Here is an 18,342-nt window from a genome sequence, read left to right as displayed (position 1 = left end):
TAAATGATATGCTGAATCCTCAGAGTATAGTAGTTAAAGGCGTTTTACAGTTTCGACAAACCCCTCTTCCCAGGCTGCAGTTTGTTTAAAAATGAGCAAACGATGCTCTACTCATTCTTCCCCGGTCCAGGGATGAGGGCTGCTCCTAGGGTCTGTTATTGTAACGTCGACCCGGTCACTGAGCTCAGAATAGACAGCACAAGCCGCTGTGGTCACTGATTGGCTGCAGCGCTGTTTACGTGATAGACACCGGGAGCAGCGTCAGAAACTCAGTGCTCAACCCTGGGAGGGGGAGTAAAGGAATGTTAGTTGTTTTGCAGCCGCGGGTTTTCTGAAATTGGAAAACCCCTTTAAAAAAAACTGATAATCACATAGGTTACCAGTATAAATAATACCACCATACAATACAAAAAAATTGAAGACTATTATTTATAGAGTTATAAAAAATTAAAACTGTGCCCCTCTCCTCCTTCCCAGGATACTTGGTCCAGCACTATTCCTAGCTTCCACCCTGTACCTTACACATACACCTGCTGCCACCCCATCCTTTCCCCGAACCCCAGGGACAGTTAGTGCCTTTCTGCCTGCAGATCCAGAAACAGGACGGAGGGGATATAATTGCTCCCACTCCAATTACAAGCTCTTGAAGGCATATTGTGCTCAGTGACTCTAAGGGTATGTGCACACGATGCAGAAATGAAGCAGAAAATTTCTGCATCATTTCTGCATCTCCCTGGCAGAAAAAACGCATGCAGATTGTGCATGCGTTTTTCCTGCAGAATACATGCGGATCCACATGCAGATTCACATGCGTTTCCGCATGCAGATTGACAAGCGCTTTCCAGGCGATGTTAGCATCACTTGGAAAGTGCTTGATAACTAGGTCACACTATATAAATCCATGCAAAAGCTGTTTCTTCCCTCCAGTGGTTATAAATTAGGGAGCAAGCTTGAAGTGGAAACCCCATGTAATGGAAGATTTAGTGCTTACAGTACATAATAGTGCCACAACAACAGCATACCATGTGTAAATTATACAACATACTGTGCCGAAGTAACAATGATATAAAGAATACATACAATATCAGCATATACTGCATGGATAATACCACCATACAGTGCACAAATAACAAGGCTATATAGAGCACATACAATACAAACATGTAGTGCCTAAATAATACCACCATACAGTGCACAAATAAAAAGGCTATATAGAGCACATACAATACAAACATGTAGTGCCTAAATAATACCACCATACAGTGCACAAATAAGAAGGCTATATAGAGCACATACAATACCACCATACAGTGCACAAACAACAAGGCTATATAGAGCACATACAATACCACCATACAGTGCACAAATAACAAAGCTATATACAGCACATACAATACCAACATGTAGTGCCTAAATGATACCACCATACAGTGCACAAGTAACAAGGCTATATAGAGCACATACAATACAAACATGTAGTGCCTAAATAATACCACCATACAGTGCACAAATAACAAGGCTATATAGAGCACATACAATACCACCATACAGTGCACAAATAACAAAGCTATATACAGCACATACAATACCAACATGTAGTGCCTAAATGATACCACCATACAGTGCACAAGTAACAAGGCTATATAGAGCACATACAATACAAACATGTAGTGCCTAAATAATACCACCATACAGTGCACAAATAACAAGGCTATATAGAGCACATACAATACCACCATACAGTGCACAAATAACAAAGCTATATACAGCACATACAATACCAACATGTAGTGCCTAAATGATACCACCATACAGTGCACAAGTAACAAGGCTATATAGAGCACATACAATACCACCATACAGTGCACAAATAACAAGGCTATATAGAGCACATACAATACCAACATGTAGTGCCTAAATAATACCACCATACAGTGCACAAATAACAAGGCTATATAGAGCACATACAATACCAACATACAGTGCACAAATAACAAGGCTATATAGAGCACATACAATACCAACATGTAGTGCCTAAATAATACCACCATACAGTGCACAAATAACAAGGCTATATAGAGCACATACAACACCACCATACAGTGCACAAATAGCAAGCCTATATAGAGCACATACAATACCACCATACAGTGCACACATAACAAAGCTATATAGAGCACATACAATACCAACATGTAGTGCCTAAATAATACCACCATACAGTGCACAAATAACAAGGCTATATAGAGCACATACAATACTAACATGTAGTGCCTAAATAACATACCATACATTGCACAGATAACAAATCTATATAGAGCACATACAATACCAGAATGTAATGCCTAAATAATACCACCATATAGTGCACAAATAACAAGGCTATATAGAGCACATACAATACCAGAATGCAGTGCCTAAATAATACCACCATATAGTGCACAAATAACGAAGCTATGTAGAGCACATACAATACCAGAATGTAGTGCCTAAATAATACCACCATACAGTGCCAAAATAGCAAAGCTATATACAGCACATGCAATACCACGATGCAGTGCACAAATAACAAGGCTATATAGAGTACATACATTCTGGCATTGTAATGCCTAAATAATACCACCATACAATGCACAAATAACAAGGCTATATAGAGTACATACAGTACCACCATACAATGCACACATAACAAAGCTATGTAGAGCTCATACAATACCACCATACAGTGCACAAATAACAAAGCTACAGTTAAGATTTAAAAAGAGAAAACACAGTAGTTTGACAATAAATGGCTTCACCCAACCAATAACCATGAGTGGAGAAAAAGTTTTATTGTTATCATTCATATTCTCTGAAACAAGGCCAAGAAATCATAAATTCTGCAGGGGTATGTAAACTTTTGAGCACAACTGTATATAGAGCACATACAATACCACCATGCAGTGCACAAATAACAAGGCTATATTGAGCACATACAATACCAGAATGTAATGCCTAAATAATACCTCCATATAGTGCACAAATAACAAAGCTATATAGAGCACATACAATACCACCATACAGTGCACAAATAACAAGGCTATATAGAGCACATACAATACCAACATGTAGTGCCTAAATAATACCTCCATATAGTGCACAAATAACAAAGCTATATAGAGCACATACAATACCACCATACAATGCACAAATAACAAAGCTATATACAGCACATACAATACCACCATACGGTGCACAAATAACAAGGCTATATACAGCACATACAATACCAGAATGTAATGCCTATATAATACCACCATACAGTGCACAAATAACAAGGCTATATAGAGTACATACAGTACCAGCATGTAGTGCCTAAATAATACCACCATACAGTGCACAAAAACAATCCTATATAGAATACAATACAATATAAGCATATAGTGCCTAAACAATACTGCCATATAGTGCCCGCGAACATTCCGTCAATATTCCATCAATATTCCGTCAGTAGTCCATCAATATTCCTCCAGTATCCATCAAAGTGGAATAGGGAAGGCTGCTGCGACCACTGATTGGCTGCAGTAGTCATAAATGTTACTCCAACCATTACCGAAATAAAACGGCTATGTGGTTACTTCTATGATTGTTGTTAGTATTGCAGTATATTACTGAATGGCGCCTGATGTGTCCTCTCTCCTGGATCAGCTTTCTTATGTCTCCTTTCATCTTATAGTTCCGATGTTGCGGAGTGAAGAACTACACAGATTGGCTGGAGATGCGGAATGGCACCCTTGTGCCGCACTCTTGCTGTATGGAGCACAGCCCTTCCTGTCAAAGCAACCCCGGCACCTGGTGGAAAGATGTGAGTGCTGCATGCTTTTTATGATAGGACAGGCCCTTAAGCAGGGGTCTCCCTTTGATATCTTTTAAAATTTAGGCCTTGATCAACTTCAAGTTTAAAGTTCTCCTATGAGATTAGAAAAAAACAGTCCACTTCTATTCCGAAAACAGCGCCACTCTTGTTTTGTGGCCACGTCTGGTTATGCACCTGTAACTGCAGCTTTTGACTAGGGATGAGCTGCAGTTACAGACGCATGCACAAGAGTGGCGCTGTCTTTGGATAAATCAAAAAGTAGATGATTTTTCTAATGTCAAACCTGCCTGCCCACTATTGGAACAATCTGTGTCCCATCATCTTCCAGTGTCACCTGTGTCATGTTTGCTTCTCGTCATTACTTACAGTGTTTAGTACCTCTGCGGCGGCGCTGGCCTTTATAAGTCAGAGCTGCATCTCCTGGGCCCTGTCTCTAAGCCATTGTACTAACAGCATTTGACCTAGTTTCCAAGTAACAGATCTGCAGTCTCCACTGACGTACGGCACCTGCACAGTCACCGCCATCTCTATCTGCTCCTTCTCACCCTAGATGCTGGGAAATCCTCCTACACCACAACATTGAATCGACATGTTTTCTCTCAAAATGTAATTCTCTTAGGCCCATACACAGTATCACTCCCTTAGGCCCATACACAGTATCACTCTCTTAGGCCCATACACAGTATCTCTCCCTTAGGCCCATACACAGTATCACTCTCTTAGGCCCATGCACAGTATCTCTCCCTTAGGCTCATACACAGTATCACTCTCTTAGGCCCATACACAGTATCACTCCCTTAGGCCCATACACAGTATCACTCTCTTAGGCCCATACACAGTATCTCTCCCTTAGGCCCATACACAGTATCACTCTCTTAGGCCCATGCACAGTATCTCTCCCTTAGGCTCATACACAGTATCACTCTCTTAGGTCCATACACAGTATCATTCTCTTAGGTCCATACACAATATCACTCCCTTAGGCCCATACACAGTATCACTCCCTTAGGCCCACACACAATATCACTCCCTTGGGCCCATACACTGTATCACTCCCTTAAGCCCCATACACAGTATCACTCCCTTAGGCCCCATACACAGTATCACTCCCTTAGGCCCATACACAGTATCACTCTTTTAGGCCCCATACGCAGTATCACTCCCTTAGGCCCCAAACGCAGTATCACTCTTTTAGGCCCCATACGCAGTATCACTCCCTTAGGCTCATACACAATATCACTCTCTTAGGCCCATACACAGTATCACTCTCTTAGGCCCCATACACTGTATCATTCTCTTAGGCCCCATACACAGTATTACTCTCTTAGGCCCCATACACAGTATCACTCCCTTAGGCCCATTCACAGTATCACTCCCTTAGGCCCATACACAGTATCACTACCTTAGGCCCATACACAGTATCACTACCTTAGGCCCATACACAGTATCACTCCCTTAGGCCCATACACAGTATCGCTCCCTTAGGCCCATACACAGTATCACTCTCTTAGGCCCATACACAGTATCACTCTCTTAGGCCCATGCACAGTATCTCTCCCTTAGGCTCATACACAGTATCACTCTCTTAGGCCCATGCACAGTATCTCTCCCTTAGGCTCATACACAATATCACTCTCTTAGGTCCATACACAGTATCATTCTCTTAGGTCCATACACAATATCACTCCCTTAGGCCCATACACAGTATCACTCCCTTAGGCCCACACACAATATCACTCCCTTGGGCCCATACACTGTATCACTCCCTTAAGCCCCATACACAGTATCACTCTTTTAGGCCCCATACGCAGTATCACTCCCTTAGGCCCCATACACAGTATCACTCCCTTAGGCCCATACACAGTATCACTCTTTTAGGCCCCATACGCAGTATCACTCCCTTAGGCCCCATACACAGTATCACTCTTTTAGGCCCCATACGCAGTATCACTCCCTTAGGCTCATACACAATATCACTCTCTTAGGCCCATACACAGTATCACTCTCTTAGGCCCCATACACTGTATCATTCTCTTAGGCCCATGCACAGTATCTCTCCCTTAGGCTCATACACAGTATCACTCTCTTAGGTCCATACACAGTATCATTCTCTTAGGTCCATACACAATATCACTCCCTTAGGCCCATACACAGTATCACTCCCTTAGGCCCACACACAATATCACTCCCTTGGGCCCATACACTGTATCACTCCCTTAAGCCCCATACACAGTATCACTCCCTTAGGCCCCATACACAGTATCACTCCCTTAGGCCCATACACAGTATCACTCTTTTAGGCCCCATACGCAGTATCACTCCCTTAGGCCCCATACGCAGTATCACTCTTTTAGGCCCCATACACAGTATCACTCCCTTAGGCTCATACACAATATCACTCTCTTAGGCCCATACACAGTATCACTCTCTTAGGCCCCATACACTGTATCATTCTCTTAGGCCCCATACACAGTATCACTCTCTTAGGCCCCATACACAGTATCACTCCCTTAGGCCCATTCACAGTATCACTCCCTTAGGCCCATACACAGTATCACTACCTTAGGCCCATACACAGTATCACTATCTTAGGCCCATACACAGTATCACTCTCTTAGGCCCCATACACTGTATCATTCTCTTAGGCCCCATACACAGTATCACTCTCTTAGGCCCCATACACAGTATCACTCCCTTAGGCCCATTCACAGTATCACTCCCTTAGGCCCATACACAGTATCACTACCTTAGGCCCATACACAGTATCACTACCTTAGGCCCCATACACAGTATCACTCCCTTAGGCCCATACACAGTATCGCTCCCTTAGGCCCATACACAGTATCGCTCCCTTAGGCCCATACACAGTATCACTCCCTTAGGCCCCATACACAGTATCACTCTCTTATGCCCATACACAGTATCACTCTCTTAGGCCCATACACAGTATCACTCCCTTAGGCCCATACACAGTATCACTCCCTTAGGCCCATACACAGTATCACTCCCTTAGGCCCACACACAATATCACTCTCTTAGGCCCATGCACAGTATCACTCCCTTAGGCCCATACATAATATCACTCTCTTAGGCCCATACACAGTATCACTCCCTTAGACCCATACACTGTATCACTCTCTTAGGCCCATACACAGTATTACTCCCTTAGGCCCATACACAATATCACTCTCTTAGTCCCATACACAATTTCACTCCCTTAGGCCTGTACACAGTATCACTCCCTTAGGCCCATACACAGTGTCACTCCCTTAGGCCCATACACAGTATCACTCCCGTGGGCCCATACAATGTATCACTCCCGTGGGCCCATACAATGTATCACTCCCTTAGGCCCATACACAATATCACTCCCTTGAGCCCATACACAGTATCACTCTCTTAGGCCCCATACACTGTATCAATCTCTTAGGCCCCATGCACAATTTCACTCCCTTAGGCCTATACACAGTATCACTCCCTTAGGCCCATACATAATATCACTCTCTTAGGCCCATACACAGTATTACTCCCTTAGGCCTATACACAATATCACTCTTTTAGGCCCATACACAATTTCACTCCCTTAGGCCTATACACAGTATCACTCCCTTAGGCCCATACACAGTATCACTCCCTTAGGCCCATACACATTATCACTCCCGTGGGCCCATACACTGTATCACTCCGTTAGGCCCATACACAGTATCACTCCCTTAAGCCCATACACAGTATCACTCCCTTAGGCCCATACGCAATATCACTCCTTTGGGCCCATACACAGTATCACTCTCTTAGGCCCCATACACTGTATCATTCTCTTAGGCCCCATACACTGTATCATTCTCTTAGGCCCCATACACAGTATCACTCTCTTAGGCCCCATACACAGTATCACTCCCTTAGGCCCATTCACAGTATCACTCCCTTAGGCCCATACACAGTATCACTACCTTAGGCCCATACGCAATATCACTCCTTTGGGCCCATACACAATATCACTCTCTTAGGCCCCATACACTGTATCATTCTCTTAGGCCCCATACACTGTATCATTCTCTTAGGCCCCATACACAGTATCACTCTCTTAGGCCCCATACACAGTATCACTCCCTTAGGCCCATTCACAGTATCACTCCCTTAGGCCCATACACAGTATCACTACCTTAGGCCCATACACAGTATCACTACCTTAGGCCCATACACAGTATCACTCCCTTAGGCCCATACACAGTATCGCTCCCTTAGGCCCATACACAGTATCGCTCCCTTAGGCCCATACACAGTATCACTCTCTTAGGCCCATACACAGTATCACTACCTTAGGCCCCATACACGGTATCACTCCATTAGGCCCATACACAGTATCACTCTCTTAGGCCCATACACAGTATCACTCCCTTAGGCCCATACACAGTATCACTACCTTAGGCCCATACACAGTATCACTACCTTAGGCCCATACACAGTATCACTCCCTTAGGCCCATACACAGTATCGCTCCCTTAGGCCCATACACAGTATCACTCTCTTAGGCCCATACACAGTATCACTCTCTTAGGCCCATGCACAGTATCTCTCCCTTAGGCTCATACACAGTATCACTCTCTTAGGCCCATGCACAGTATCTCTCCCTTAGGCTCATACACAATATCACTCTCTTAGGTCCATACACAGTATCATTCTCTTAGGTCCATACACAATATCACTCGCTTAGGCCCATACACAGTATCACTCCCTTAGGCCCACACACAATATCACTCCCTTGGGCCCATACACTGTATCACTCCCTTAAGCCCCATACACAGTATCACTCCCTTAGGCCCCATACACAGTATCACTCCCTTAGGCCCATACACAGTATCACTCTTTTAGGCCCCATACGCAGTATCACTCCCTTAGGCCCCATACACAGTATCACTCTTTTAGGCCCCATACGCAGTATCACTCCCTTAGGCTCATACACAATATCACTCTCTTAGGCCCATACACAGTATCACTCTCTTAGGCCCCATACACTGTATCATTCTCTTAGGCCCCATACACAGTATTACTCTCTTAGGCCCCATACACAGTATCACTCCCTTAGGCCCATTCACAGTATCACTCCCTTAGGCCCATACACAGTATCACTACCTTAGGCCCATACACAGTATCACTACCTTAGGCCCCATACACAGTATCACTCCCTTAGGCCCATACACAGTATCACTCCCTTAGGCCCATACACAGTATCGCTCCCTTAGGCCCATACACAGTATCACTCTCTTAGGCCCATACACAGTATCACTCCCTTAGGCCCCATACACAGTATCACTCCCTTATGCCCATACACAGTATCACTCTCTTAGGCCCATACACAGTATCACTCCCTTAGGCCCATACACAGTATCACTCCCTTAGGCCCATACACAGTATCACTCCCTTAGGCCCACACACAATATCACTCTCTTAGGCCCATGCACAGTATCACTCCCTTAGGCCCATACATAATATCACTCTCTTAGGCCCATACACAGTATCACTCCCTTAGACCCATACACTGTATCACTCTCTTAGGCCCATACACAGTATTACTCCCTTAGGCCCATACACAATATCACTCTCTTAGTCCCATACACAATTTCACTCCCTTAGGCCTGTACACAGTATCACTCCCTTAGGCCCATACACAGTGTCACTCCCTTAGGCCCATACACAGTATCACTCCCGTGGGCCCATACAATGTATCACTCCCATGGGCCCATACAATGTATCACTCCCTTAGGCCCATACACAATATCACTCCCTTGAGCCCATACACAGTATCACTCTCTTAGGCCCCATACACTGTATCAATCTCTTAGGCCCCATGCACAATTTCACTCCCTTAGGCCTATACACAGTATCACTCCCTTAGGCCCATACATAATATCACTCTCTTAGGCCCATACACAGTATTACTCCCTTAGGCCTATACACAATATCACTCTTTTAGGCCCATACACAATTTCACTCCCTTAGGCCTATACACAGTATCACTCCCTTAGGCCCATACACAGTATCACTCCCTTAGGCCCATACACATTATCACTCCCGTGGGCCCATACAATGTATCACTCCGTTAGGCCCATACACAGTATCACTCCCTTAAGCCCATACACAGTATCACTCCCTTAGGCCCATACGCAATATCACTCCTTTGGGCCCATACACAGTATCACTCTCTTAGGCCCCATACACTGTATCATTCTCTTAGGCCCCATACACTGTATCATTCTCTTAGGCCCCATACACAGTATCACTCTCTTAGGCCCCATACACAGTATCACTCCCTTAGGCCCATTCACAGTATCACTCCCTTAGGCCCATACACAGTATCACTACCTTAGGCCCATACGCAATATCACTCCTTTGGGCCCATACACAATATCACTCTCTTAGGCCCCATACACTGTATCATTCTCTTAGGCCCCATACACTGTATCATTCTCTTAGGCCCCATACACAGTATCACTCTCTTAGGCCCCATACACAGTATCACTCCCTTAGGCCCATTCACAGTATCACTCCCTTAGGCCCATACACAGTATCACTACCTTAGGCCCATACACAGTATCACTACCTTAGGCCCATACACAGTATCACTCCCTTAGGCCCATACACAGTATCGCTCCCTTAGGCCCATACACAGTATCGCTCCCTTAGGCCCATACACAGTATCACTCTCTTAGGCCCATACACAGTATCACTCCCTTAGGCCCCATACACGGTATCACTCCATTAGGCCCATACACAGTATCACTCTCTTAGGCCCATACACAGTATCACTCCCTTAGCCCCATACACAGTATCACTCTCTTAGGCCCATACACAGTATCACTCCCATAGCCTCATACACAGTATCACTCTCTTAGGCCCATACACAGTATCACTCCCATAGCCTCATACACAGTATCACTCTCTTAGGCCCATACACAGTATCATTCCCTTTGGCCCATACACAGTATCACTCTCTTAGGCCCATACACAGTATGGAGAGCAGTAGAAGAGAGGAGCACTTATTTAGACTTGGTCTTTAGCCTTGTTCATCCTGAGCCTCCTGGTCCGTGAATCAGAACCACAGTAAAGACTGGCACTTACACAGGCAGAGCTATCCTTGGCATCATCCAGAATATCCGCAGAACACTGATATTTTCCGAGACTTGTTCCTAGAAAGTCAGAGGCAGATGTTTAGTTGCGTTATTTATGGCGAGATGACGGGGTCGAGATTCATGGATTATCCCTCAGGCGTATGTCACTTCTCAGGCGCCCTAAATCCACATCTAAATCTTTGCTGCTATCCTGGCAGTGGACATGTTGGATACGGCAGATTGGGGCAGCTCCAGTACAGTCATTGATCAGAGTAATTAGCCATGAATCTCTCAGTGCCGCACATTTTGACTTTTTGAGAAAAAATTTCATTTCGATTCAATCCGGTGAAATAATAAATCACAATCTGAAATTACTCATCCACTGAACATAAACACATCGAGGATCTCAATATTTAATGAGATCTGTGCTGCAAGAGCTCTATAGCCTAGAAGCGAAAACTGGAACCTTTCCTGAAACAGTAGAAAACTGCTTGAACAGCAATTCCCCAATAGGTTTGCATTGTTGGAATTATTACCTATTTAAGTGGAGTAAATTGCATTTTCTGCTCGTGGTCTCACAGGGCAATGGTATTGATAAATTTATCTATCTACTACCGCCCTGCTGTGTCTTTGGATCAGTCATGGCATAGTTGGATCAAGGTGTGCAAAATCCTTTATTAGAAGAATGGAAATTCTACAGCTGCAGTATGAAGCTAACAGTAGAATAAAAGCAATAGTCTGTCACATCCACCATACTATGCTCAGAAAATACCACCAGACTGTGCTTAAAAAATACCACCATACTATGCTCAGAAAATACCACCAGACTGTGCTTAAAAAATACCAACATACTATGCTCCAAAAATACCACCAGACTGTGCTTAAAAAATACCAACATACTATGCTCCGAAAATACCACCAGACTGTGCTTAAAAAATACCACCATACTATGCTCAGAAAATACCACCAGACTGTGCTTAAAAAATACCAACATACTATGCTCAGAAAATACCACCAGACTGTGCTTAAAAAATACCACCATACTATGCTCAGAAAATACCACCAGACTGTGCTTAAAAAATACCAACATACTATGCTCAGAAAATACCACCAGACTGTGCTTAAAAAATACCAACATACTATGCTCAGAAAATACCACCAGACTGTGCTTAAAAAATACCAACATACTATGCTCAGGTACATACATCACCATACAGTGCTTAAAAATACCAACATACTATGCTCAGGTACATACATCACCATACTGTGCTTAAAAAATACCAACATACTATGCTCAGGTACATACATCACCATACTGTGCTTAACAAATACCAACATACTATGCTCAGGTACATACATCACCATACTGTGCTTAACAAATACCAACATACTATGCTCAGGTACATACATCACCATACAGTGCTTAAAAATACCAACATACTATGCTCAGGTACATACATCACCATACTGTGCTTAAAAAATACCAACATACTATGCTCAGGTACATACATCACCATACTGTGCTTAAAAAATACCAACATACTATGCTCAGGTACATACATCACCATACTGTGCTTAAAAAATACCAACATACTATGCTCAGGTACATACATCACCATACAGTGCTTAAAAATACCAACATACTATGCTCAGGTACATACATCACCATACTGTGCTTAACAAATACCAACATATTATGCTCAGGTACATACATCACCATACAGTGCTTAAAAAATACCAACATACTATGCTCAGGTACATACATCACCATACTGTGCTTAACAAATACCAACATACTATGCTCAGGTACATACATCACCATACAGTGCTTAAAAATACCAACATACTATGCTCAGGTACATACATCACCATACTGTGCTTAACAAATACCAACATACTATGCTCAGGTACATACATCACCATACAGTGCTTAAAAAATACCAACATACTATGCTCAGGTACATACATCACCATACTGTGCTTAACAAATACCAACATACTATGCTCAGGTACATACATCACCATACTGTGCTTAACAAATACCAACATACTATGCTCAGGTACATACATCACCATACAGTGCTTAAAAAATACCAACATACTATGCTCAGGTACATACATCACCATACTGTGCTTAACAAATACCAACATACTATGCTCAGGTACATACATCACCATACTGTGCTTAACAAATACCAACATACTATGCTCAGGTACATACATCACCATACAGTGCTTAAAAAATACCAACATACTATGCTCAGGTACATACATCACCATACTGTGCTTAACAAATACCAACATACTATGCTCAGGTACATACATCACCATACAGTGCTTAAAAATACCAACATACTATGCTCAGGTACATACATCACCATACTGTGCTTAACAAATACCAACATACTATGCTCAGGTACATACATCACCATACAGTGCTTAAAAAATACCAACATACTATGCTCAGGTACATACATCACCATACTGTGCTTAACAAATACCAACATACTATGCTCAGGTACATACATCACCATACTGTGCTTAACAAATACCAACATACTATGCTCAGGTACATACATCACCATACTGTGCTTAACAAATACCAACATACTATGCTCAGGTACATACATCACCATACTGTGCTTAACAAATACCAACATACTATGCTCAGGTACATACATCACCATACAGTGCTTAAAAAATACCAACATACTATGCTCAGGTACATACATCACCATACTGTGCTTAACAAATACCAACATACTATGCTCAGGTACATACATCACCATACTGTGCTTAACAAATACCAACATACTATGCTCAGGTACATACATCACCATACAGTGCTTAAAAAATACCAACATACTATGCTCAGGTACATACATCACCATACTGTGCTTAACAAATACCAACATACTATGCTCAGGTACATACATCACCATACTGTGCTTAACAAATACCAACATACTATGCTCAGGTACATACATCACCATACAGTGCTTAAAAAATACCAACATACTATGCTCAGGTACATACATCACCATACTGTGCTTAACAAATACCAACATACTATGCTCAGGTACATACATCACCATACAGTGCTTAAAAATACCAACATACTATGCTCAGGTACATACATCACCATACTGTGCTTAACAAATACCAACATACTATGCTCAGGTACATACATCACCATACAGTGCTTAAAAAATACCAACATACTATGCTCAGGTACATACATCACCATACTGTGCTTAACAAATACCAACATACTATGCTCAGGTACATACATCACCATACTGTGCTTAACAAATACCAACATACTATGCTCAGGTACATACATCACCATACAGTGCTTAACAAATACCAACATACTATGCTCAGGTACATACATCACCATACAGTGCTTAAAAAATACCAACATACTATGCTCAGGTACATACATCACCATACTGTGCTTAACAAATACCAACATACTATGCTCAGGTACATACATCACCATACAGTGCTTAAAAATACCAACATACTATGCTCAGGTACATACATCACCATACTGTGCTTAACAAATACCAACATACTATGCTCAGGTACATACATCACCATACTGTGCTTAACAAATACCAACATACTATGCTCAGGTACATACATCACCATACTGTGCTTAACAAATACCAACATACTATGCTCAGGTACATACATCACCATACAGTGCTTAACAAATACCAACATACTATGCTCAGGTACATACATCACCATACAGTGCTTAAAAAATACCAACATACTATGCTCAGGTACATACATCACCATACTGTGCTTAACAAATACCAACATACTATGCTCAGGTACATACATCACCATACAGTGCTTAAAAAATACCAACATACTATGCTCAGGTACATACATCACCATACAGTGCTTAACCCCTTTACACCCCCAAGGTGGTTTGCACGTTAATGACCAGGCCAATTTTTACAATTCTGACCACTGTCACTTTATGAGGTAATTACTCTGGAGCTTCAACGGATCCCCCTGATTCTGAGTTTGTTTTTTTGTGACATATTGTACTTCATGATAGTGGTAAAATTTCTTCGATATCACTTGCGTTTGTGAAAAAAAAAAAAATGGAAATTTGGCGAAAATTTTCAAAATTTAGCAATTTTCAAAATTTAAATTTGTATGCCCTTAAATCAGAGCGATATGTCACACAAAAGAGTTAATAAATAACATTTCCCACATGTCTACTTTACATCAGCACAATTTTGGAACCAATTTTTTTTTTTGTTAGGGAGCTATAAGGGTTAAAAGTTGACCAGCGATTTCTCATTTTTCCAACAAAATTTACAAAACCATTTTTTTAGGGACCACATCCCATTTGAAGTCACTTAGAGGGGTCTTTATGACAGAAAATACCCCAAAGTGACACAATTCTAAAAACTGCACCCCTCAAGGTGCTCAAAACCACATTCAAGAACTTTATTAAGCCTTCAGGTGCTTCACAGGAATTTTTGGAATGTGGAAGAAAAAAATGAACATTTAACTTTTTTCACAAAAATGTTACTTTAGACCCAATTTTTTTTATTTTCACAAAGGTAAGAGGAAAAAATGGACCCCAAAATTTGTTGTGCAATTTCCCCTGGGCACGCAGATACCCCATATGTGGGGAAAAACCACTGTTTGGGCGCACGGCAGGGCTCGGAAGTGAAGGAGCGCCATTTGACTTTTTGAATGTAAAATTTGCTTGAATAATTAGCGGACGCCATGTTGCGTTTGGAGAGTCCCTGATGTGCCCAAACAGTGGAAACCCCCCACAAGTGACACCATTTTGGAAACTAGACCCCTCAGGGAACTTATCTAGATGTGTGGTGAGCACCCTGAACCCCCAGGTGCTTCACAGAAGTTTATAACATTGAGCCGTAAAAATAAAATTTTCACATTTTTCCCACAAAAATGTTTTTCAGCCCCCAATTTTGCATTTTCATAAGGGTAATAGGAGAAATTGCACCAATCCATTTGTTGTGCAATTTCTCCTGAGTAAGCAGATACTCCATATGTGGGGGAAAACCACTGTTTGGGCGCACGGCAAGGTTTGGAAGGGAAGGAGCGCCATTTGACTTTTTGAATGTAAAATTTGCTTGAATAATTAGCGGACACCATGTTGCATTTGGAGAGCCCCTGATGTGCCTAAACAGTGTAAACCCCCCACAAGTGACACCATTTTGGAAACAAGACCCCTCAGGGAACTTATCTAGATGTGTGGTGAGCACCCTGAACCCCCAAGTCCTTTACAGAAGTTTATAACATGGAGCCGTGAAAAAAAAACAAAAAAACTTTTTCCACAAAAATGATGTTTTAGCCCCAATTGTTTTATTTTCACAAGGGTAAGAGGAGAAAATGGACCCCAAAAACTTTTGTGCAATTTCTCCTGAGTACGCCAATACCCCATATGTGGGGAAAATACAGTGTTTGGGCGCACGGCAAAGTTCAGAAGGGAAGGAGCACTGTGTGACTTTTTGAACGCAAAATCGGCTGGAATCGAGAGCGGATGCCATGTCGCGTTTGGAGAGCCCCTGATGTGCCTAAATAGTTGAAACCCCCCTCAAGTGACCCCATTTTGGAAACTACACCCCTCACGGATTTTATCAAGGAGTATAGTGAATATTTTGAACCCAGAGGTACGACACAGAATTTGATAACATTAGGTCATCATATTGAGTCTTGAGCGCAAGTGCTCGCTACTTGAGTTTGCATCGGGTACTCAGGCATGCACCATGTATCACGGGTGCTCGAGTGAAATGCTCGAGTACCTGCCCCGCATGTTTCACGGTTATTAGACACCCAAAAAAAACATGCGGGGATCGCTCGTGCATGGCAGGCAATCCCCGCGAGTTTATTTTGGCCGCGAGGCATATGGGGTGGAGACTCGAGCACCCGCGATACTCAATGCATACCCGAGCATCCGATGCAAACTCAAGTAGCGAGCACTTGCGCTCAACACTAGTCGCCATATCGTCATCTTTTTTTTTTACTTTTGAAAAAAATCCCAACCCTAACCCTAACCCCAACCTTAGCCCAATGCCAAACCTAACCCCAACCCTAGCCCAACCCTAACCCTAGCCAAACCCTAACCCTAGCCCAACCCTAACCCTTGCACAACCCTAACCCTAACCCGAGAGTTTTATTTTTTACGCCGTTCTTCGTGCAGTATAAGTGATTAGACGACTTAATTTTTCGGGTCGGTGTGATTACAGAGATACCAGAATCATATCGTGCTTTTATGACTGACAGCTGTCACACACTAAAAGACGCATTTTTTTGTAAAATCTAGTTTTTGCATCGCCATATTTTCAGAGCTATAATTTTTCCATATTTTGGCCGACAGAGTCATGTGATGGCTTGTTTTTTGCGGGATGAGTTGACGTTTTTATTGGTGCCATTTTCAGGCACGTGACATATTTTGATCGCTTTCTATTCCGATTTTTGGGAGGCAGAATAAACAAAAACCAACAATTCAGGAATTGTCTTTTTTTTTATTTTTTTATTCTGTTCCGCGTGTGGTAAAATTGATAAGGCAGCTTTATTCTTCGGGTCAGTACGTTTACAGCGGTACCTCATTTATGTAGTTTTTCTATGTTTTGTCGGTTTTACACAATAAAAGCTATTTTATAGAAAAAAAATATTTTTTTGCATCGCTTTATTCTGAGAGCTATAACTTTTTTATTTTTCGGATGATGGAGCTGTATAGCGGCTTGTTTTTTGTGGGACGAGATGACGTTTTCAGCGGTACCAATTTTATTTATATTCATCTTTTTGATCGCGTGTTATTCCATTTTTTGTTTGGCGGTATGATGATAAAGCATTGTTTTTTGTTTCGTTTTTTATTTATTTTTTTTACTGTGTTCACTGAAGCGGTTAACTAGTGGGACAATTTTATAGGTTCCAGACGCGGCTATACCAAATATGTGTACTTTTATTTTTTATTTTTTTTTTCATAATAATATTTATTAAAGGGTACATTATATTTTTATTTTTGGTGGATTATTTTTTTTATTTTTTTTTATAATTTTACAATTTTTTTTTTTCACTTTCTGACACTTTGTTTACTTTTATACATTGTCCCACTATGGGAATTTCACTTTTTTTATTCTGATCGCCTGCATAGCACAGGAATGGAGCACCATCCCTGTGCTATGCAGGCTGTCAGCGCTGCACAGGGAGAAGATAGTTTGGTCATGCACCGCGCATGACCAAAATATCTTTCTGCTGTCTGGTGACCCGGATGTTGTCATGACGACATCGGGTCGTCATGGCAACATCCGGGAAGCCGCGGCAGACAGCGCTGGCGGCCGGAAGAGGAGGTGAGTATTGCGATCACCTCCC

General features: G+C 42.2%; 1 protein-coding gene and 1 long non-coding RNA gene across 3 annotated transcripts in view; one reads left to right on the top strand and one right to left on the bottom strand.

Annotated features, from left to right (window-relative positions):
• The window catches only part of LOC141172108 (uncharacterized), a 49,702-nt gene that overhangs the window by 2,262 nt on the left and 29,098 nt on the right, over nt 1–18,342 (bottom strand). Inside the window, exon 3 of the long non-coding RNA XR_012252421.1 lies at nt 10,976–11,043. This is a non-coding gene — a long non-coding RNA (uncharacterized lncRNA). The remainder of the gene's footprint in view (nt 1–10,975; nt 11,044–18,342) is intronic.
• Nucleotides 1–18,342, top strand: part of LOC141172107 (tetraspanin-4-like) — a 150,073-nt gene that overhangs the window by 110,121 nt on the left and 21,610 nt on the right. For both annotated transcript variants that reach the window (XM_073655962.1, XM_073655961.1), the window contains one exon: nt 3,716–3,844. In XM_073655962.1, the coding sequence (XP_073512063.1) occupies nt 3,716–3,844 (129 nt within the window). The remainder of the gene's footprint in view (nt 1–3,715; nt 3,845–18,342) is intronic.

The sequence above is a fragment of the Phyllobates terribilis genome, unplaced genomic scaffold (assembly GCF_046119375.1).
Source record: "Phyllobates terribilis strain yellow unplaced genomic scaffold, ASM4611937v1 Scaffold_12__6_contigs__length_324123572, whole genome shotgun sequence".
In the NCBI taxonomy this organism is placed as follows: Eukaryota; Metazoa; Chordata; class Amphibia; order Anura; family Dendrobatidae; genus Phyllobates; species Phyllobates terribilis.
Note: the sequence above shows the minus strand (reverse complement) of the source record. Positions and strands in the feature narration are given on the sequence as shown.